Here is a 24,006-nt window from a genome sequence, read left to right on the forward strand (position 1 = left end):
GATAATATTATACACAGTTATATTTCATTATAAAATTTATTGTAAAATAGTTAAAATATTATTTTGATTTTCTATAATATATGTATGCACACATACATACATAGAATATAAAACTGAAATCAAAACCTCCAACTTGATGGATCAGATTAATAACAGCATTCAGTTAGAAAAAAAATATTTTATTAAAACATTTATTTACGAAATTCTGATTTCAAAACTACAAAAAGATTAAGATTGTTTTTTTTATTATTAATAAAAATAAACACTTTTATACATAAAAAATATAATCCTTTTGTACACATAAATAATAAAAAAAATTGCAAACTTTAAATTCTTTGGAATTAGATATACATACATATATTAGACCAATATAATGCTGTAATTTTTATTTATAAATCATCAAAATAAGATTATTATTTGTAAATTTCTCTTGGAATAAAATCTGGTAATACTTCTTGAACTTTTAATCGCCATCTTTGCTTTCGAGCTTCTTGATCTCTTTCTATATTCATAATTGCTGGTAAAGTTTGCCAACATCCAATCACTTTCCATTGTAAATTTCTATAATTAATGTAAAATGTAATGATACAGATATTGAGAACAAAAGTAGTAATTATTATAAATATCATTTTAAAACATGAATAAAGTAAAAATAATATTAGATCGACCTTTCATAATGTAATATAGCGATAATCCATTGCTTTTTTCTAAATCTACTCAAAACAATTACATTTTTCTTCCATATAGTGAACAATTTATCGACGATGCGAGCTATATACCAATCCTCTGCTGTATACTGTTTGCACAACATAGTTTTGTGCATCTGGAATACGATAATTCATTATTAAATAAATAAATCATATATTTATACTTACATACATATGTATCGAGAATGATTTTTCCTTTATTAACCTTTTTCATTTCAGTGAATGCTTTTACTTTTAATTTGTTTTCATAAAAATTTTGAGCTTTCAGTTGCTTGATCTCAAGTACTTTTTTAACGCAATTTGACCAGCTAACAAAGAATGAACGTGAAATTCTATACTCGTCAAATTTAATAGCCATAATATTATCTTCTTTAACTTTTATAACAAATAACTTTAATGTTTGAAAACCGTATTTCATTATTAATTTTTTTTCGAAGTGCAAATCAGCCATAACATATAGACTCCTCAATCGTTCTGCAAATTCTTTTCTTTTAATTGCTAACAATTGTTCCTTTTTGTGTTTTTCTTTGAACTCGTTTATCCTTTTTGTCCTCTCATCCTGATCTTTAATTTGTCTCTCTATTTGCATCTGAAATACAAAACGTACATAAATATATACACATACATATAATAATTGTAATAATTTTTAATCATTTTCATTCAATTAATAAAACAGAATGCAGCAGAAAGGCATTGATTTGTCTAACTTGTTCTTTGAATCGTTCCTTTTCATATTCTATTTGTTTTCTCCTCTCGGTAACTATTTTCCTTTTTTCTTCTCGTTGCCTTGCCCTGTGTTCCATTTGTTGAAGAAATTTTGGCACTTTAATACATTGTATTTTGAGACTCTCTTCTATTAAATCAGAAATATCAAATCACAAACAATATTTATACAGTGGACGTAAAAAAATCATTATATTTATTATTACAATATAGAAGTGCTCATAAAAAAATATTTGATTATTACAATATTTAGGTATTTAATATATACATAACAATTAATTTTTACCTGAGCTAGATTCAACGTGAATTGGTTCACCAATAACACACTTCATTTTTGGCTTTACACTAATGCTACACTGACTCAAAGTATTTTTAAATTCATTCACCAAATTACTAGACATAGTAGCATCTTCAACAATTTTTTTCAACTTCAACTCTTCGATCATACGATTTTTTTGTTCCAATTGAGCTTTCAACAATGCAATAGTATGAGTCTGCACTTGCAATCTACTCATGGGTTATAAATTCATACAAGAAATATTTAGCAGCATAAATAAAATAAAAATATTAATTAACCTTTGTCATACTAACCGATTTTCACATTTTCCATTAAATCTTCCATGATTCTTCATTTTAGTCTCAAGAATATGATTTTGAAATGTCTCGTCTGAATCGTTCATACAAATTTTTGATTCACTTTTGATTTTTTTGACATCTTTTAGCTTTTCTTTTTCTTTTTGAATTAGTTCCAAAAATTTATATAATCTGTCATTGCTCTCAGTTTTCGGAATTTCACAATTTTTAAGTCGTTTCCAATAATCAAAATATTTCTTTAATATGTTCAAATCATTAGTAAATGAAGATCGGCCACATATATTTTTATCCATTTTACTTTATTGCTAAAACTGATTTTAAAGTTGCATTCGATATTTTATTTTTACATAAAATATTTTCTGCAAATATCAAGAAACCACTGATTTATATTTATAATAAAATACTACTATAAATAAAGATCACGTTATATGAATTAAAACAAATAAAACATACCAAAAAAAACAATTACAGTGGATATTAGACAATTTACAAATGCTTTGATAAGTTAAACAAAGATTAACCATGGCGACCAGTGTGCATCGGATAAATCAATAGCCACTGTTGTTATAGCAGTTGTCAATGGTTAAAGACATTTCAATAAATGTTTTGTATTGCTGTCCTTCTCACAATCCTTCTACACCTGTACACTATACTGCACCCTAATGAACTGGGCCATTATATGTAGATTTGGTTTCATGAGTAAACATAAAGCTTGTCATTCAATAAACAAAGTTCTATTATGTTAAATTTGCTCTTCAATTTATATTTCAAATATAAATCCAAAGAGATATACTTACATATATATACGTACATTATAGACCAGTTCGTATATTTATGAAATATAATTATTAAGTTGTATGTACACCATCAATCTAAACGGCAACATCACCATTTGCCGAAATGGTCTCCAAAAATTTAAAACATTCGAATTGTACATTTCATGACCAATGATAAAATTAAAATGTTATAACTTATCATTCAAAGAAAACTTGCAGAAAAAACCAGCAGAAGAAAACATTTTAGCTAAAAAAATCAACAATGATTCAATTTTAGTTTGTTAACATTTTTTAGAACTGCTTTATGAAAATTATATAAATGATCTCCAATTAAAAAAAAACTTTAAAAACGGATATAGTATTTTATGATTGTTCTTTTTTCAATTGTTATTAATAGGAAGAAGAAAAAACCATAAAAATTTCAATTAATATTTATTGTGTAACAGTTACATGCAATCACAATTTCAAACATTCTACATAACATTCTACATTTTTTTATTATTATTTACAAGTTTCATTGAGGACTACGCATAAATTCATACATACGTGATATTTATTTATACACAAGCCAGAAACTTAAGCTATAATCTAGCAGTTTTCTAAAACGATCATCGCAACAATAAAATGATACATATTATCAAGCTTACGATTTTACATTGAGATCTAGTCGAGGCTATCATTGTTCTAAGCTGAATAATATGAAAAGAAATATACATACATATATATTATAGAATTATACTTATGTAGCTTTAAACTGGATAGTGTAAACAGAAACATATATTCTGAATAATAAAATAATTGAATAAAAAATGCGGTTTCAATTGCAGATTAAATTCTGCTTATTGAATACAATACATTTCTTTTAGTGAGTGTATAATAAGAGAATACAACATCATATTATTAATACTGATAGACTTAATAGATACAATACACACATTTCATTTAATATTATTTTGACACATAAAAATATTTACATTCACGCTTAATTATTTCACAAACATAAATCATACAGGTAAATTATTATACATATGTATGTATATATTGTTCAATAAAACTTAATAGCAATATATGACTTTACAAATTGGCTTTTTTAATTTAAAATACTAAGATAGTAATACATACGCTAAAATTTAAAATAGCACAGTTCAAGATTATACAAAAATAAGTTAGAAAGTTTAAATCATACATGAAATAAAACACGATGAATAAGTATTTATGATTAAAGAAACACAAATTTAAACATAAGTATAGACATAGACTAGTATTATTATTAAATGTAAATGCATTATTTTACTAAAAATCATTTCACGAATGTTAATGATAAAATACAAAATTCAATAGGCTGTTTAAGGTAGATATTTTCTTAAAAACTATATAGCTAATTGAGAAAAAAATTAAAACGAACTTTTAATCATCATTTTTTTTACCTATAAATCTGTATCGTGTTCATGTAAAATAATTTTAGTATTTTTGTATAGATTCATACAAATACTAAATTAACTAGGTTTTTGCATTATCTGAGGAATAGCTGTAGTTTCACATGGAGTAAGCAATATTTCTTTACCAGCCTCAGTAATGACGTGTTTCTTGTGGTATGACACTAAATTTGCTGTAACATATAAATATTTCGTTTAAAATACGCATGTATGTAGTAGTTAAAAATAATAATAACGTCAATTACTAATTTATCTCACCTAAAGTCTTGTGTGTAATTTGGTTATTTCCAAGGAATTGATAGTGAGAACTTTGGGAAGCATCAATTAAATAGTGTTTGCATCGCTCAGATGCACGATACGATATAGCGTAGCCCCAAATACGTTCTGATACTCGTACAAGATATGATCCTTCGCTCGCATCTCGCAATAAGTTTTCAGCTTCGATACGAGTTATTAGACCTGAATGATAAAATCTATTTTAAAATAAATGGTTATTTTATTTGTGTACCTTTGTACATAAATGAAACCTACATATGTGTGTAACTATGCAATGTATTTACCGTGGAACCATTTTGCAGGATTTCCATCTTCATCCAAGCCTACTTCTCTTGGAATTTCAGATGTTTTAAACCAATTTATAATGGCATCTCTACTTGGAGGCTTCATTTTTTCTTCCAAATTAATAACAGGATCCATGTAACAAACTTCGGTTGAGTCTATGCTACTATTTTCGGTATTGCTAGAATCGCTATTTATCACAGAATTTCTCTTATGCTCTTCACGAGCCCTTCTTGCTATTTCACGTATTTGAATTTCAGCCTCTTTTGCTCTCCTTTCTAAATAAAATAAAAAAATGTAACAAATTAGTTTCATTATAGCATCAAGAGTACACAGTATAAAATGTTAACAAATATATACAGATGTCCTCTCTAAAAATATAACATTATGAACAAACTTAGGAGACCTTGCTCTTCCCAGAGCAATTGTTGCGTGGGAGCCATTTCTTCAGCTTCTTTCAAAGCTTGTGCTTTACGATGACGAATTCCTTTTAAAATTTCGCCAGTCCTCTGTTCAGTCACACGTCGTTCCCAAAGTGCAACTCTTGCTGAAACTTTGTGATCTTTGTTTGGATTGATTTCCTAAAGAAATAAGGTTAAAATGATTTTTAAAATAACATAAAGAAAATAGTAGAAAATTTTCAAATTAATTAAAATCATAATATATGTAGAATATAAATTGTAAGTACCTGAAGAATTTCTCGTCTACCTTCTATTATATTAAAATTTGTTATGTTATTTTTATAATTGTTCTGTTTATTATTTAATTGGAAATTATTAGAAAACTCTAATGACTTATTTGAGTTGTTAATGGCGTCTTCAGTTTTTATTTCAGGTGACATATTTTTCATCTTTTCGCGCAATTCATCAACTGAACAATATATGTCCTCTATTTTTTCCAATTGCTTTAGCAATATACAATCTTTTTCCATTGAATTCATTTGTTCACTATTATATTCAATAAAATCGCCGAGTTCTTTTTCCACAGACTTCCTAAGTTCTTCAGTTTCTTTCAACGCTTGATTGTGAGCATTTTCTAAAGCTTCCTCTTCCAATATCTGCTCAATGCTTTTGTCATCTTCATGCTCTCCCATGACCCAAACCTAAAAAATACACAAATAATTTTTTTTTCACGAATTGAACAAATAAAATATGTACTATTCATATTCCACATACCCAAGGTTCATCATTTTCGCCTAAGAGAAAATGAACTGCTTTCTTTTGGATTCTCTTTTTCTCAATCGATGGTTCCAAGGTAATACCGGATTCTTCTTGTTTGGTCAACTTCTGATCCCATGTTCGCCATCTCCGAACCTGCAATATCAATAAAGGTTATATGTATATGAAATTATATTATGAATTACATATATAATATATGAAATTATAAATATTTAATATTTTTCATATTCATACTCGTATATACATAATTCATAAATGCAAGATATGTAATTAGCTAAAAGCATTTACATTTTCATGTTCATACGTTTATCGTTAGTTATCTTTTATTGACATAAATGTAACATCACCCATTAAAGCTATTAAGTTCCAAAGTTCCTATTAGTGATGTTGACGTTTTTGTAATGTTGAAATTTTATATTTATTTCACAAAAAATGAAACGAATTTGAAAAGACATCCCATATACAACAAAAACGTGAATCATTTTTTAAAATTGCTTAAAAGTACAAATCCGAATTTCACGCACGAGTTCATAAAACTGGGTTTGACACTAGAGAATCATTCAAAGTGCAAAAAACTCATTTGAAACGGTTGATGTGCTCCATTTTTTCTAAATTACCGAAGGTGCCACAGTACTACAGCACCTCTGGTTCAACCGCAAAACAGAAGGTCATAAATGAATCGTGTACTCGAAATTAAGGCCAAAACTAATCTAAACAAAGTATTTTTTCAAGTAAGTACAGTTAACTGTCTTAATAACATCATTAAACAGGAAAATATAGCAATTTTAAATATATATATATATATGTATATACAAGTTGAAAACATTTGCGCTAATTATTCTTTTGCAATGCCACAAAAGTGCATTCGATTTGAAAAAAATACAGGACGTCATATTTTCACTTAAGCAATGGACACGGTTGGCGATTACTGCAGACGAAAATATTGGTAAACGGAAAATGCAACTTTTTTTCATCTTGCGACAGTGACACTAATGACAAACGAAGCAAAAAAAGAATATTAAATTTTCGTAAGATTTTTTTCTGAACATTTCTATCCTTAAAAAAAGAAAAATAGCAAATAAAGAAGTGTGCATGTATTTATTAAGATGCCGAAACTTCAATAGTCTATAGGTACCTGCTCTTCTCTCATCTTGCAAAACAATGTCTGCTTTTGAGTTTCATCTAATTCCGCCAAGATTTCTGGGGCGACCCACATTTCCCTCAAAATCTGCTGCAACATCTTGCTGGTTTTCGATGGCACTGAAACAAGACAAAAACATAAATTATTAAACAAAATTCAAAATTTGAACAGTTTTGCTAGAACATTACATGTATTGAAACATATAAATATGTAGATACATCGTTATGATTCGAAGCAGAAGAAGCTCACGAGTGAGATTTACCAGAATCCATTGAAGTACCCACTATTTACTGATGTCAAGTTTGAAAATTGGAGAGAACGAGCACGAAAGCCGACGTCCCCGTTGAGACTGATTGAATGGAGAAACTCACGTTTACACATGACGATAACTCTTATCATCGTAGGCAAATTAGGTCTAGAGGCTAATGACGTCGTTCGTAACACTGCGTAAGAGGTGTAAACAAAGAAGTTTCGCGTGACGTGAATGTCGATATCAAGCGCAATATTCTGATGCAGCAGGCCAATGGCTCCGTAAGGTTATCGTCAGGTCAACGAGTTCCTTAGACACCTTACGCAATGAAACGATAGCCCTTCAAATTAACCTTCTGTATTGTATATGTATATGGAAACTCGCTTCCGTATTTCAAAATAATAATAAAAAAATGTCTATCTATTTTTGGCGATTATATATGTACTTATAAGTTATAGGTACTATGCATAGGAAAAAATCACCAAGTTGACTGCCTTCTACTACGTACTTTCTGTAATTCGTGCTGCATTAAATTGAATTATTTGAATTTTATTTCAGCTCCACGAGAAACTTTTCTCCATATTATCATTTTTTTACCTCCTATTATAATAAAATTAAACACTAGTAGGCAAATAGAAAGCTAAAATGTGTGTACATATACATAGGTATAACGTCAAATGCACAGATAAATAACCTTATGTACTTCTTCTGTTTGTTTATCTTCGGAATTCTGGAATAGTTTATTTTTACTTCACTTATTGCTCAACTACTAGAAATTTCAATACATATATGTATGTATGGTAATCACTACTTGACTTTGTTACATACGAATGAGTGCACTTCCAATTTAATGCACAGAATTTCTAACTTAAGTGATGTTCACTTAGATGCAAAGAATGCACTCTAAGCGCTCATAAAAATACTCCACATAAGTTAATTCACTCCAAAAAGCTACGTTTAAATTATTACATCACACAAGACCTATACCTTCGATACAAACGTGTGACCTCAAGTAGCTATATACGTACTTGAAAGACGTTCATTCTAAATCAATCATTAGCAAATAAATAGTTGCCTGTTCGGATCCGGAATGCGAAATGGCAGCTGGACCAATGACATAACGTTTAATCGATACGATCAAAAGTGTAAAACAGTTTCCCAACAAAAGAACAAACACCATTGTTGCGATTTTTGGTCGGAAACTGCATCGACATTAAGCACACACATACACACACACATAAACGTGGTATGTATACAATTGGTGCAAAAATGATACAGAACCGAAATCAACATTGAACAAGTGAAAACAGTGTGACGGTACGCTTTACCAAGTGACATACAAGTTTCGAAGGCTATCTGGCGATTTAGATTATTCGAAACCAACAACAAATTTACCATTTAAGTCTCTCGGAACAAAAATATTTAAATAAATTTAAATTAAACAAACCATCTGATAGGACAAATCTGAATTCAAAGAGAAAACTTGTGCACACACAAAAACAACCAGATGCAAACGCACAGAACTTCCTCTCTGTTTACAAATATAAATAACCGAGACAATAAGCATTTCTCAGTACTCACTAATATGTCATGCAAGTGAACAATGAACCGTCTAGACTTCCAGCATTTCTTAAACATCCTGTGGTACCCAATACAGAGACAAAGAATCCAACCGCGTCCGCGTTTACAGTTTGATTGAAGTTTTCCGTGTTGAAATTCCATTTTACAATCACAGAATCGATCGTTTTCAAAATTTTCACAACGAGCGGTAAGTAAAACATGTCGGAAAAAACGTCGAATCATCAAAATCATCAACTGTTTTTTTTACAAGCTTTTTATTTCGCTCTAAAATTTAACTAGTTTATACATATTCAATATGCTGCCCGTTTCACACGATGTCTCGTATTCAGACAATATATATATATATATATATATATATATATATATATATATATATATATATATATATATATATTTTGAATTTTTAGGTATTTGGTTTTATGGTTGAATCATCGGCGTCAGCCAAGTGCCATAAGACGCCATAATGCCACGCCTAACATACCCACGACTCATTGTTTAATAAGAATGTGCAGTGAAATAATAGCATGTTATTATATCTCCTATAAAGCCATGCTTTCATAATGACTGAAGAACAAAACCTTTCTGTAATTAGAATCATTAAGATTCTCGACAGTCTTCTACTTTTTACGACAATTAGCAACACAAAGAGCACCAGAACGTTGATCAATCGGTCAGTTTACCAAATCAATGATCTGCTCCCTCTCCTGCGCCCCTTCACATTTCCGATATGTGTTTAAGCTGCGATAAAATTTAAATACAAACGACTTCCATTGTTAAACAATGAGAAACTGTAAACAATTTTTTACACTCTTTTTGGCGAGCGGATAAATTTCATACGACGATTACCACAAACACGCGAGTAAATTGTTCATAATAAATTGCCTGTTTTTATTTTGATCGGGTTATTTATCTCTGTCGAATTTGCATTTTCGCAGCTTGAATTCGGCACACTAAAACTGAAAGTGGGCACGTCTTTTTCTCATTATCGTGGAATAATTGTTATTTTCATTGAATGAAAACTAAATTGTAATCTCTTCCTTGAGTGCAACTCACCAATTGCAACTCAATAGCAACTAACCTACATATATAGTACACTATGGTATTCAAGTATTGGCTATATATTTGAAAGTTGCCTATTCAAAAATTTAATTGAGTGGCGAGCACACAGTAATCAAATGAGTAAATTAATATTTCAGCACAATAGTAAAAGTGACGATGGGGAATCGTTTATCAAGTCATTATCTATCAGCTTTATTATCGCTCAAATTTAGAAAGTGTTCCATATCAAATGGAGAAGATATCGTATAGTGACATAGTGATTGCACGCGCACTATAAAACTACCGAGTATTTATAGTAGAAAGTAACGAGGAGAAAAATCTGCAAAAGACATCGGAATCCTTGATTTATATAGGAACATTAATAACAGTGGCGTGTCGTGACTTTTAAACCAGGGGACTAGGTAAAGACAAAAAAAAGCTTTTTTTTAATTCTTGAATTATAATAATCTGTTGGAGTGATTAGCATAATTTTTCATTTTTGTGCTAACAGAAATATCCCAAGTAGCCTACCTTTCTTAATATCATATTGTGTCTTCAAAACTTAATCTTCTGAATGATTTGTCAAACAGTCGATCGAGAATGCAACATTCCAAGGCCTCGTTATTTGTTTCCACGTGCTCCGCACTGATTTATTCTGAGGGAATCGTTTCGCGAGCGGAGTCCCTTTAAGTTATGTGTAAATATGTGCTATTTTAACAACAAAAAAATAGTTCAGAATGATGTTTGATAGACACAAATTAGAATATTCTCAGTAAAAATTACAGATCAATTCCATATGACAATTCGCCAGTACCGCAAAGGGAACAGAATTGAGACGGCGAATCCTTGTAAGCAAACGTCGCGGCGGACCATACCATAACATCCACTACCACTAACGACTACCTCAGGTAAGGCCGATTCCGTTTTCTGAACTTCGCTTATCCGAATGAACAATATAAATATGGACAACGATTTAAATTTATTATAATTGGATTATTGATATTTTTAAATTCTAGGTAAAAGATTTTAGGGAACTAGCCTAGTCCCTCTAATCCAATGACGAGCACGACGACACTGGTACATAAATAAGTATTTTCAAACATATGTAGATATATGTATGTATATGAAAGCTATTACCCCTTTTAAAATCTATAAGATAATAACATATGTACATGTTTCCTTCAATTTCCATAATTGTATTCCTATTCATATCCAAACGGCAAACCGTATAATCCGAGTGCATATGTATGTACTTACTCCATATATGGCATTTTACCGTTCAAATGTCATAGTCTCAGTTTAGAAATTTATCGAAATCAAATTTAACGAAATTTAAACCTTCCTAAACTGCATTTCCTGTCTCTAGACCATAAAAATCAACTCTCTAGTAAATAATTGATCATTTTAATAACCTTGACACTGGAAGTGAGACTGGTTTATTTTTCAATTATCTCATCCGGTACTTTTTTTTATGACGGAACGATGTTTTCAACCCTGGAGCTATAGAACAACACTTTCTCATACGAAAACGAAAACTAATACTTGCATCACAACTTTTACTTTTCTTTTTATTTATCTTTCAATCGATCAGTTAGTAAATTATTTGTTTATGTACGAACACATTAAAATATACCTCATCCTATTATTTAAATGACTAAGTAATGATCAAGACTTTTTTGGATTACGAATATTTATCTCACTTCATATCAACCAGAAACATACATAGCTCAGTGGTCAATGTGTAATGCTTCAACTGAGTGGTCATGGGTTCGTTCCCTGGCCCGAGTCAAAACAGTTGACTCCACAGGTCAACTGTTTCCTATCAGAATTTGCAAATTATCTGATGTCATTGGCACGGTTCCACCAAATTGGCAACCTTTCCCGTCTCTCGCGAAATTCGAGTTTATAGCATCACAAATTTGCTGATATATAAATATGCTACCCACTCTGCAAAATGTACGTATTTCTCGAAACATTAGTATTATTGAAATTGTCCATAGACGACTCTATGATACTATATAAATTTAATTGTTTATCGATGTTTGTAATAAGACAGGAAGGCGCATTAGGATTTACCTGTAAGGGCTTATATATGTAATATAAGTATCAAAAGATTCTGAATCTGAACTAAACTGATAAAATGAATCAAGACCGTCCATGTTGAGATCCTCCTTAAACAATATGTTTTGTATATGTGTCAAAATAATTGCAATATATACAATCGAGACATCGCAATAGAAAAGTATGAGTTCCTGGAAGAAGATGAGATTGACATATGAGCCATTTACCTATACAATGTGTACATATGTGTAGGGTTGAACACGATTAAGTCGGATGAAATAATTCAGTGATAATTGATAACCGATCCAAATTTACTAACAGGAGCTCTTAAAAATTTAAACTTCAATCAAGATTCAAAGATCCAAACAAAACTGAACTGACCTGTTTTTTAGGCCATTAATCAATACCCTAGTCACAATGGCCTAGTGTTATTGTTTGAATTATTCAAGGTTAGTCGATATCAAGTCCGCATACTGAAGTCCGTTTCGCGGCCCGATTGGACGCACAGACTTTATCAATATACAATTTGTAAAAGTGTCGAATATGCATTTATCTGCTGCAACGATAGTTTCTCTGTTAGATCAGATCCGACGGCCAAAGCAACGGCAACCACAACACAGACAGATAGATAGACAACAAGTGGGTCAAACGCGTGAGAGCCGCTCGAGAGGCCGCATTCTATACCAACTGATGCTGACATTTGCAGAATGCGTCGAACACATACATAAGTATGTACGTACATACATCAATTATAGATTATTGTATGAAAAAAAAAATTACCAACTATATCAGAAGTCTAAATAGACGCGCGTGAAACTGCCGTCAAATTTGACGGTCACACAGTACTGTCAAAATAATAGACATTAGCGACAAACGAAAGCTAGTTTTTGCTTTTTTAACATACATACAGTGAAATCGCTAGACTGCGCTTAGATACGTCATCAATTTCATTCGATATGATTATCATCAAAATAATTAATACGCGTCAAATCAATCCGTTAAGAATTGTCCTAATTTTATATTTTAAACGAGTTTCTAAAAGCAGAGACTTTCCATACTTAGAGATACAAATACATAGTTCGATTCGAATTAATCGTCTTCAATTTAAATACAAAACCAGTCAGCAACAAGTACATGCAGAAAAAAAAGCAACACAAAAATTTTCTTAAATAAATACTCATATAAATATTACTTTATATTTACATATTAAAAATTAGATTAAATTATAAAAAACGTGTCAGTGGAACACAAAATTATCCCCATTCCGTTGAATGGAGCACTTTATGCTCCCCATTAGGAATAAAATAGGGCACTCCATTGCGGAAGAACGTTATTTAATAAAGCAAAAGAGTTCCTCATGTTATCATCATAAAATTCATTTCTCAATCAAGTAAGGTATGGTTCACAATATGTGCATACATACATATGTAAGTTCAGTCTATAAGAAAGCAGTGTGATTTTACTACATATTTGATGGGTGGGGCATCTGGTGCTTCATATACCTAACATATACATGTATGTATATACTAGAGACATTTTATCCCACAAAAATATGTAGTAAACACTTCTTATACATATACAATATATATGGAATTCATTGTACACTCACAAACATTTTCCTATTATGCACTTCCTTAGAATAAATTAAAATAAAAAGATAAAAAAAAAACTAAACGTTTTATAAGAGGGACAGACTCGCATGAATAGAGATAGACCATTGTTTCGTTAATTCGTTCACTTCTCTCAGATCTAATCGGACTTCTGATAATAATGACGGTAGTTAGTTACGCATAATGAACAATCGTTAACGAGAATGTTATTTTTGACCGCTTTTAAACGGTTATTGTTCGCGATGTAATAGTAGAAAAAACGTAACATCTTCTCAGGCCGATGTTGCACGGTGCTGCTAAAAGTCAAAATTAGAGGACTTCCCGTACTTGTCATGATTATGACGTGACACAATTTTAAAGCTAATAATAATTGTCGTATCACATGGTAGGTCCACTTATCCTATCGTGATTGGCTCCAGAGCAATCATCTCCAATCAACGAATTTGCGCAAATAGGCCACGAAACAGTTGACCTGATCGTCAATATGCCGAACTACACCAACAAAATCTACTATCATTCAATTTTTTATCAATAGTAAAGGTACATCAAATCATTCGATAAACATAATGGCTACATATTTAAACCATTACATACTGAAGCAACAATATTTGATTCATTACTTTTAAATAAATTTTGATGAAAACTTTCTAGAAGTATTCTAAAATCTTCTGAAAAAAAAGAGTTCTGAAAAAAAAGCCTTCTTGGTGTAAATTAAATTAAAAAAAAAATAAAATTAATTGACCGACTGCCTACTAAAGGGCATTATTATTGAAAAAAATGATGATTTGGTGTGTAAAAAGAACATATGTATGTAGATACATACATATGTACACATGTATAAGTGGAATTAGTTTTTTTTTATTTATTCCCATATAAATTTACACTAAAGACTGCTTATCTGATTTACATTAACATATTGTTAATAACTGTAGGTATATTACAGTCCAAGTGTACATTTCGTTCGTTCAAGAGCATACTACATAGTTTGTTCATACACAAACCAATCTGGCCAGTTTCGGTGAAATTGACAAACGAACTAGTTTGTTCATGCACAAACTATTAGGCATAAGTTTAAGTATTCTCAATCGTTTGTCCCATCTTCTATGTTCATACATAACTACGCTTACCCTGTAATATTTTGCAATATTCTTAAATTAGCGGAAACGGGAATTATAGCAAAATTATAATGTAGTTTCTATAGGATTTCCTTTTTAAATACTTAGCGTTTTGACATCCCAAAGGTTTTAATAACTAAAAAGTTTCATGCCAGGTGAGTCTATTTGAAGATAACTTTTGGCAGTTAGCACTTAAAGTAAAACCAAATAGTTTGTATATGAACAAACTAGTAAGTTCATGAAAACACTGGATTGAATACTTGAAATCTAAAAGATATGTAAATAAAAATTCCAAAAAAGGGACCAATGATTAAACCAATATCCTTTAGTTCATGAATCTGATCACTTGAAACGACTTCCATAGCTACACTACATAATATAATAATTGATACAAAGCTTAAGATACCGAAAATTTAGTTCGATACGCCCAATCAATTTGTTCAATAAAAATAATCAATCACTAATAAAAGTTGAGAAACACTGTTCTATAGACTAAGGAGAACAACTTGTGTTATTGATAGCAATATTAGTCCGCCAGGTCTTGTCACGATCGAGACAATTGCAAAAACCTTTCACCGAAGCTCAATTGCGAAATTCGTTACGTGGCCACAAAATATGCACAATAACAATATAATTCAACGACGAAAAATACCTAATGTAGAGCCGTAAACTTGCGAAGAATTTCCCACTTTTAGAAATTAATTGTGTAACATTTTCATTTTTCGCGGATGTTATGCGTTTATCCGAGTGTTTGTAAATGCAATTGTTACGCATCGCATGCATTTTCGTAGTGTTCCGATACGCACGTACTGAAAAAACACGTCATGCACAATCAGCACGGACTTTTTTCCAACCTTATTTATCATCATAATTAAAACGTACGAACGCATCCAAACAACAAAAATAATAACCCACGACTGTAAAACGACAGAGTCGCGAAAGACAAAAAACATATATTACGCCCGTTTAGAAGAGACTCGATCCAGTCGAAAACCTTAAATAGAAAACAATGGTTCCTTATATGGCACGCTGCGAGGTATCCTTGACCAAAACGGGATACGTACGATAAAATAACATTTACCATTATTTAAACCTGACGATGGAATAATCTTGGCGGTTTCAAAGCGACGAGGAAACATTCCACGATTATTCTTCCTTCGATCTGTTAAAAGTGGGTTTGATTTTTGTCGTGTCTAGACCGACCTTCATCTGTATGGTAGGATGTTGCCTTGTATTATAATGATTTGTTTTCACTTTCGCTTCAACATACACGTTTCCACCCAGCTAGGCGACTATCATCGTGACTGATAGATAGCATCATTAAAATCGAGACATCAAACGGTAAAAACAGTCATTAACATCATCATACTCGTATGTGTGTAATTCGTTTGATACTTTACCAAAAAATAAATAATCATATACACTTTTAAATTATCGTACCATTGCCAACTTGAAAAACACATATTTACTATTATATGTATTTACCCATGTACGTTGTTACGAATTACAAATTATATGATACGACAGAATTTAATATCAGAAATACATCTTTAAATACTAATAAGTAACTTTACCTACGTATATACTCGTAATTTTTATTTTAACAATTTCAATCTCAGTCACTCTTTCAGAATCCTAAAAGAAAAATCGAACAAATTTATTAGAGACTCCTTCTTTTCAAACAGAGTGGTTACAGTATGGAATAGTGTTCCCAACAATGTAGTAATTTCTAAAAACTTTAATATACTAGTGAATAGCCCAATGAAATATCATCGCATGGGTATAACATTATTATATACTCGTATAAAACTAAAAAAAAATCCGGAACCGGAACCGTTATTTTCGTAGACTCTCATAGATAGTTTTCAATTCTTTATTTGTAATAATTTTCAATTCTTAAAGTTAACGTTGACAAAATGTTAATTTAAGTTAACAAAATGTAATATTTTCCGAATATACACAAACGGTCATTGACCTTGTAACGTTGAATATTATTATTACACATAACAAATTACGTGCATATACATATGATGTGTATTTACAACACATATTCCGGGCGAGTATATGGCGCGTGGCGCGGGCTCGTGAGAACATTGCGTTTGGATCGGAGGGTCCGAGGTTCGATTCCCGGCGCCCGCGGTGAATGAAATCAATTTTTTTCTCGAATATCGTCAAAATATAAATAATTTAAATTTAAATTTAGATAAAAATAAATATATAAAAAAATGGTTCAAAACCTCGCTAAATGAAATTATTAAAATTACGTATTTTTATATGGCGAGAAGGAATATTTCAATTAATGTTTAAAAAAAAAGGCGAAATGAAGAATTGGATTTGGCGTGATGTACGTGACCATTAGCTCAATTTAGACCTATATTCAGGCTATTTGGGGTGATCGGTTCGAGTCGCGACAAAGTCATCTCGTCGAAAAATGAATTTATCGATTTTTATCGATTCATTCATTATGTTCGGCGAGAGTTAGGACACACACACATACACACACACCCACACACAGATTACCATCTTTATATATATATATATGATTTAAAAAAAAATCTAGAAATTCTTATTTTCCTATATATTTATATCTTTCTATATTTTCATTTTTTAGTTATAATTTTACTGTTCTATTTTTTCTCTTTGTATATATTTTCTTTTATTTCGTTATTTCTTTTTCATATTTACTTTTTCTCCCTTAATCTTATTTTTATTTTATTATTATTATCTTGAATGTTTTATTTATTTTTTCATTTAATTTATATACATAAACACATATGAATGTATAAGTCAAACTCCTTGGGCCTATCGGCTTTGCCGCCTCCCCCAAGTATGTACATATGTACATATGTTAAATAAATGTTCGAACTTTAGGAAACGTTTTTCAATTTAAAGTATACATCGCCGTATACATCATACATATGTATATCGCCGGATATATACAAATGTAATTATTACATAGCTTTTTTGGAATTTTTCTCTTTGCATAGTGAGATATTTTATATTAACACATTGATCCGAAAAATAAAGTATGTATGTACATATGTATGTATGTACTTTTATATGTATAACTGACTTTAAACCCGCATTGTTAACATAAAAATCAAATATTAAAATCCACTATTCCGCGAAATATCAAATGACATCATATCAAAGCGACTGACCGCAAAAAAGGATTGTTAAAATCGTATTAATTTTTTTTTTTAGTATAAAACCACAGAACCGTATCGTCGTCCACTTGAAAACGAGATCAAAATTCACACTTGCGCAAAAAAACATTATATTACTAAAACATTCCCGAAACAACATTTTGTCGGACAAGGCTATCGATGAAATTCGCGCAGTATCATAAATTTGAATTACCACTACATACATTTATGCGAGTCTTTCGAAATGCGAACGATGATAGAGTCTAATTCGAACGAAATTTCAAAAAGGAAAGCGTCGACCTCGACGCAAACGAGCGGGAATGTAAACATGTCGAGTTCACGAGTCGACAATTAAACAGACCATAACAGGTCGAAAAGCTCCAGAAAGTCCAAAGCGTTGCAAAATTTCGGCAGATTTTTCCGCCGAAAGGAGTGTCGGCGTGCGGCGACCTCGCGAGCCACAGTTGAGGAAATCCTGTTGGGAAAAACCGGTACGTAGGTGCACTTCCACAGTACATATGCCACTTCGCCTTGTTCTTGGGTTCGCGATAATTATAATAATCGCAGTTAGGTAAAGTGCACACATATGTGTCCCACATCCGTTGGACAGATAACGGATTATATGTAGAACTAGAACAAGAATACATACATACATAGGTAATGATAACAAAATAATGTCTTTGCGGTCAATTTCCGTATCCTTGTTATTCTTATCGTTATTCGATAAGGAAAAATAGACGTTGGAAGGATCCAAATATGTATAGAAAAAAGTACCTATATACATATGAATATTTGAAAATGCAGTTGAGTGATATGTTTAAAAGCTTTTAAAAACTCCTCAATAAACTTTGGTATTCATAATAGCTTCATTGAATAACGAATGTTGATGAGGTTATGAATAAAATCATTTGACATATTTTTATTTTATTTTGATACTCGAAATCAACATCTGTATAAATACATACATATCCACATATTATACGTACATATAGGAAAGATGTTTGAACTTGTGTTTAACGAGCGGGCATGGTGCACAACGAGTTAAGTGTTTGGGAACCAACTGATATAGGGCACTTGCCCTTATAAATAGATAGATTTTTTAAGTGTATATTTTCGAGAAAAAATTTGGCGAAGACATATAAACCGAAATTATAACCCAATCAAAATGTCCAAAATGAAAAAAATGATATTTCTAAAAAAATATATATATTTTCTCCTCCCAACTATTTATACATACATAATATGCTCTTCAAATTCACAAACAGAAATTAAATGTTGCAATTCTAAATTTCAAAATGGAATATGTAAGTATGATACATATCATAATAAACTTGACATTACATACATATAAAAATTCAGATTGTATTTAAGTTTTCAGAATTTGTTGATTCGGTCATAACTGGGGGGACCATATGTCCCGTTTTGGCCGGGACAGTCCCGGTTTTACGTAATTTTCGTTCGTCCCGACGTTTTTGCAAAATTGTTTGCCCGTTTTGTCCGTTCACTGATGCACAAAAGAATATAACGTTTCTTAAAAAAAAAATTGTTATGTAAATATACATACAAACAATATATTCATTTTACATGTTTCTAAAAATAAAAACATCATAATTATTTTTAAATAACTGTAAATTTAAACATTATATAATATTTATTTTATCTTGTTTAATTTTCTTCTTTTAAAGAGATGTATCGTATGTACATACATACGACCAGGAAAATATAAATCAAAATTAATGAAATGAAAATTTTCAGTTACACATATTTTTTTGTAATTAAAAGAAACCGATAATATTTCTTCGTACTTATTTTATTTGTTAATATTACACGTTTCAGTAAAAAGATCATTTAGAGCTTTTTAACTTGTTTCTATTTTCCTTGTACATTCTGAAAAAATATTATAATTCCTCAACAACATCAATAGGTATTTAAGTGAAAAATTGTAAAATTTTTGGACATTTCTTATATAGGGGGGGGGACAATTATTTGCGGAGCGTACCGTTTTAAATCCTGGGAAATACGATCACATATAACTATGTAATTACTAATTAAATTTTTCTTTTATTTTATCCTGAAGACTATGTACATATGTATGTACATACATATGTACAAATGAATCGGAAAAAATGTAATTTATGAAGTTACTTTGCTATGACAAATAAATGATTATATCGGCTAAAATCCACACTGCTTGCAAAAAAAGCACAGCATTTTAAAATAAAGTAAAATACATAGATTTGTATGTATGTATGTACATAGATGAACGTATCTGGTTTATTTATTGCACATTACATACACACATTGCAGCATTCTTTCTGAGAAACCTAATGGACACTCGATCGACAGGAAGTATGGAAAATCAACAATATTTCCGCCAATTGAAAAAATGACAACACTAAACGACCCTCCCGTTACAAATAAAGAACAATGATATCATTCAATACAATTCCAACAGGACAAAGTATATAATCATTGCAAGTGCATTCGTGTTTCGATGCACCTCATGCACGAGAGTGACGAACATCAAAAAATATCAAATTGCACAATAATTATTTAAGAGACGATTTGTCACCTGCATATCGATGACGGCTGCACACGAATATGAATCACACACTAACAGTGTAATTTCAAACCTTGCAATTAATGACACGTACAGAGACGATGACCCTCGGTCTTTGTTACACACGTACATACAATATTATAAGTGTATCTACGAGACCCACTATTGTTCGTCACACACGAACACTTTCGCTTAAATTAAAGAAAATCTTTCGACTCAATGTCGAGTTCAGATCATCGTTGACCCGGCGAAGGCAATCTGTGGGATATGCCATTCAAATTGAACCCACCAGATTATGTAGTGGGAAGTCGGCGATTTTGGTTTTTGAGTATGAAAAGGTCAGTGGAGCGGGTGGGTCGAACCGGAACTAATGGCACAATCGACAACATAAACGACCTGGATCTAATCACGAAGCAAATTGGAAACTGTGCTAACGATATTTTTTCGATCGGCCTTTTCATATAGCCACTTTAGATACGGACAGGTCCAGTCAAAATGTCGAAACGACGGTCTTACATTTTCAAGAAAATTGACAAATCAGGGTTGTCTATAACCGTCTACAGGTCAATCGCGACTATTAATTAGTAGCCAACGCCATTTTTAAGCTCACAGAATCTCTATGATCCCGAAAACATGTAGAGACAATAAATTTACACTCGGTAAGTTGCAAAACAAAAATAGACAAAAATAGTAGACATCCCTGAACTACACAGAGGGTACTACCATTGTTATACCTGAGGCCAACCGCAAATAGAAGCTATTCGGCGTGAATAATTTATTCTGCAATTAGTGGTACTTATCGGTCAAAGTGGCCTTCGGCCTCATCATCAAAAATGTGTTAAGATCGGCTACCATAGTGTGAACAGACAAGGAAGATCTTAATGGAGATCAAACTTGACCTTTAAATTGTACATTCGATCAATGCATCGTAGGAAGCGTCTCGACACCTGCTCTTCTAAAGCCAATTTAATTCACATCATTTAGTTAATTGACGTTAACTATGTACAACTTCAGTTCTATGACTCGATTATAAATAGCCAGCATCGGTTACGAAGACGATGATTAAGGAGACGAAACGTTCCATACTGTATATGACTGCAAAGTACATAACAAGTGTGTTCTTATAATGTCTTACTATTTGATGAATTGATAAATTATGTATTAGATATGTTATTATTATGAATTAATAAATTATGACTCGATTATAAATAGCTAGCATCAGTTACGAAGACGATGATTAAGGAGACGAAATGTACCAACAATGTTGTACTGTATAGTGTACATATGTATATGACCTAATTATGTATTATTATTAACACATAATTTATCAGTTGTAAACTTTATATCGATCAGTATTCAACGAATAGTTCAGAAATTTGATGTATGCATTTAAAGATACATATGTACATATTTTGGTATTACCTAATTAATGGAAACTGATGGTTTTCAATATTAATGCTATTATGCTAAATTAATTATTCCTTATATCATATTATTCCTAATTAAAAATTCTCATCTTTACGGCCGACCTCACAAAAACAAATTCAAGTTTAAAGTGCCAAATTTGAATTGAATCATCTAAAAAAAATGATAAAATTGCCAAATTCTCATAGTAAACGGCTGATTTGAATATGAATTTTGAAAGATTATCATACAATATAATGTTTATTTTTTTACATTAAAATCCTTGGCCTTTATAATTGAACCAACGAAAACTAATTTAATTGAAATTCACAAGAGCTATTTTTTTATTAAGTTTTATATACCAAATACAATTGGATTTTACTAACGAAACCAACAAATAAAATACAAAGTGACACAAGAAACTATATACAAAATTTTTTAACTGAAAAAGTCATTTTTTTTTGCTCTCATTTTTCCAAATCTGGTTTTGCGGGTGAATATAATTCAAGTTTGCCCAATAATAATAACAGTAAAAATCACCGGTGACATCCATCAAAGCCTTTTTTAGACAGCACGGCTCGGGTTATTCATGACTATAATGCTTACATAGCTACTTTTCAACGGTTCGGTGGAACAAGTTCCAAAGTAGCAGTCCTTTTTTTATCTAAAACCCGCCGGTCGTTTTTAAAATTTTCAAATGATGATGATATTTAGCAAGCATGCAGACCGTTAAATATCTGAATCCGTATAACCTTGACGGGGCATAAGCGAAAATACGCGCTGCTTGGGTATCTCGTAAAAGCAGAAATATTATATCTAATGCGGTAAGTAAATATTAACATACATCTGGTACACAAATGAAGTGCGTATCACGAGGATGGACTGTTCACGACTATTTCCAGTTTCGTTTCAGCGACACAAAACAGTGCTAATTTGAATACAAATCGTATAAATAATACGAACTACTGGGTATCGAATGAAATTTTCGAATCTTTCAGAGCGTTCATTCGTTAACGTCTCATTAGCGAGAGACGCGGTTCAGAGCCTCCAGATAACGGAAAGATATATTATTGCATAGTTGAAAACAAATCCGAATAAAAATGCATACAAAAAAATCAAATTTCCATCAGAGTCAAAATAAAAAGGCGTCCAACGGCTTTTGGTAATTATGCAATGGCAAAAAAGTGACATTCTTATGCATTAAAAACTTAGTTAACACATTGACATATCGCGGTTTGTAGGGAAAGGTCGTTGGAAAGTTGATTGCGTTTATCTATTGCACAATATTCTATTGCAAAATTGCATTGTCTGTCCATATTGAAAAAATATTATAGAACTGCATACACAATGCAACAATCAACAATGCATGGATTTTACTCGCATGTTTCGATCTCCACATCAAATATAATATTATATTAAAATAATAGTTAGCAAAAATACTTTGAAAACAGTAGGAAGTATATATGTACTTTTTAGAGTTAAAGTCAAAAATAAGTGCACTGATAGAGTATACCAGTAGATAAGTCGTGGGTTCAATTTCCGGCCAAATACACTGCTGGCGAGGTCTTGTGGTTATTAAAATAAAACCACAGATCGACCGTCTCCTGTTAGAATTTTCCGATTTTTCCAGCTTAATTGTTGTAACTCCTCCACAGTTACTCGCAGATTATTTTTATTAGCATCTCGAATTTGTTGAATCTTATAGAATATTGTAACGTGGGAACATGAGCGAGAGTATCCACTGTCTAAGTGCATTTGTGGGTGAACAATAGAGACCGCGGATTAGTCTAACGGGACTCAGTAAGTTCCCGAACAAAGGATACGCTGGAGTTCTCATAGACCCGGTAGACTCGCCAGGGTAGACCACGTGCCTAGACAATAGAGACATTAATTGATCGGAGAAACTATGCTGTGCAACTTGTCCTTTATAAAGAGGTACACACGGTAGATTTGATTATTCTGGAGTGAGCAGTGGTTACGTGTGGACCCCCTGACTCATTGAATAAATGCTGTGAAGCGACTTTGGCATTACATTTGGATCCTGAACCCACCCCTACGCAACACAATATGCTACCTACAAAATTTATTTCTCGTAAATTTGCTGTATATCAAAAAATGTTGATTGTCA

The 24,006-nt window shown here is 31.4% G+C and overlaps 2 protein-coding genes across 3 annotated transcripts in view; both read right to left on the reverse strand.

The window, feature by feature from the left end:
- Nucleotides 1-161: 161 nt before the first annotated feature.
- On the reverse strand, nucleotides 162-2,317 carry LOC143917294 (uncharacterized). Its single transcript, XM_077438777.1, has 6 exons — nucleotides 2,022-2,317; nucleotides 1,717-1,937; nucleotides 1,415-1,560; nucleotides 913-1,296; nucleotides 669-823; nucleotides 162-561 (listed from the first exon to the last, which is right to left on the reverse strand). The coding sequence occupies exons 1-6, from the start codon at nucleotides 2,315-2,317 to the stop codon at nucleotides 414-416; spliced, it is 1,350 nt and encodes a 449-aa protein (XP_077294903.1). The 3' UTR covers nucleotides 162-413.
- Nucleotides 2,170-24,006, reverse strand: part of LOC143916921 (SH2 domain-containing protein 4A-like) — a 51,414-nt gene continuing 29,577 nt past the window's right edge. The window contains exons 3-9 of one of the 2 annotated variants that reach the window (XM_077438207.1): nucleotides 7,108-7,232; nucleotides 5,970-6,107; nucleotides 5,483-5,896; nucleotides 5,201-5,375; nucleotides 4,797-5,072; nucleotides 4,495-4,695; nucleotides 2,170-4,409 (exon numbers count right to left, since the gene is read on the reverse strand). In XM_077438207.1, coding sequence (XP_077294333.1) covers nucleotides 4,297-4,409; nucleotides 4,495-4,695; nucleotides 4,797-5,072; nucleotides 5,201-5,375; nucleotides 5,483-5,896; nucleotides 5,970-6,107; nucleotides 7,108-7,212 — 1,422 coding nt within the window. In that variant the 5' untranslated portion in view covers nucleotides 7,213-7,232 and the 3' untranslated portion in view covers nucleotides 2,170-4,296. Of the gene's footprint in view, nucleotides 4,410-4,494; nucleotides 4,696-4,796; nucleotides 5,073-5,191; nucleotides 5,376-5,482; nucleotides 5,897-5,969; nucleotides 6,108-7,107; nucleotides 7,233-24,006 lie in introns of both variants that reach the window. The other variant, XM_077438206.1, reaches the window with a different exon arrangement.

This window comes from Arctopsyche grandis, chromosome 9 (genome assembly GCF_051622035.1).
Source record: "Arctopsyche grandis isolate Sample6627 chromosome 9, ASM5162203v2, whole genome shotgun sequence".
Classification (NCBI taxonomy): Eukaryota; Metazoa; Arthropoda; class Insecta; order Trichoptera; family Hydropsychidae; genus Arctopsyche; species Arctopsyche grandis.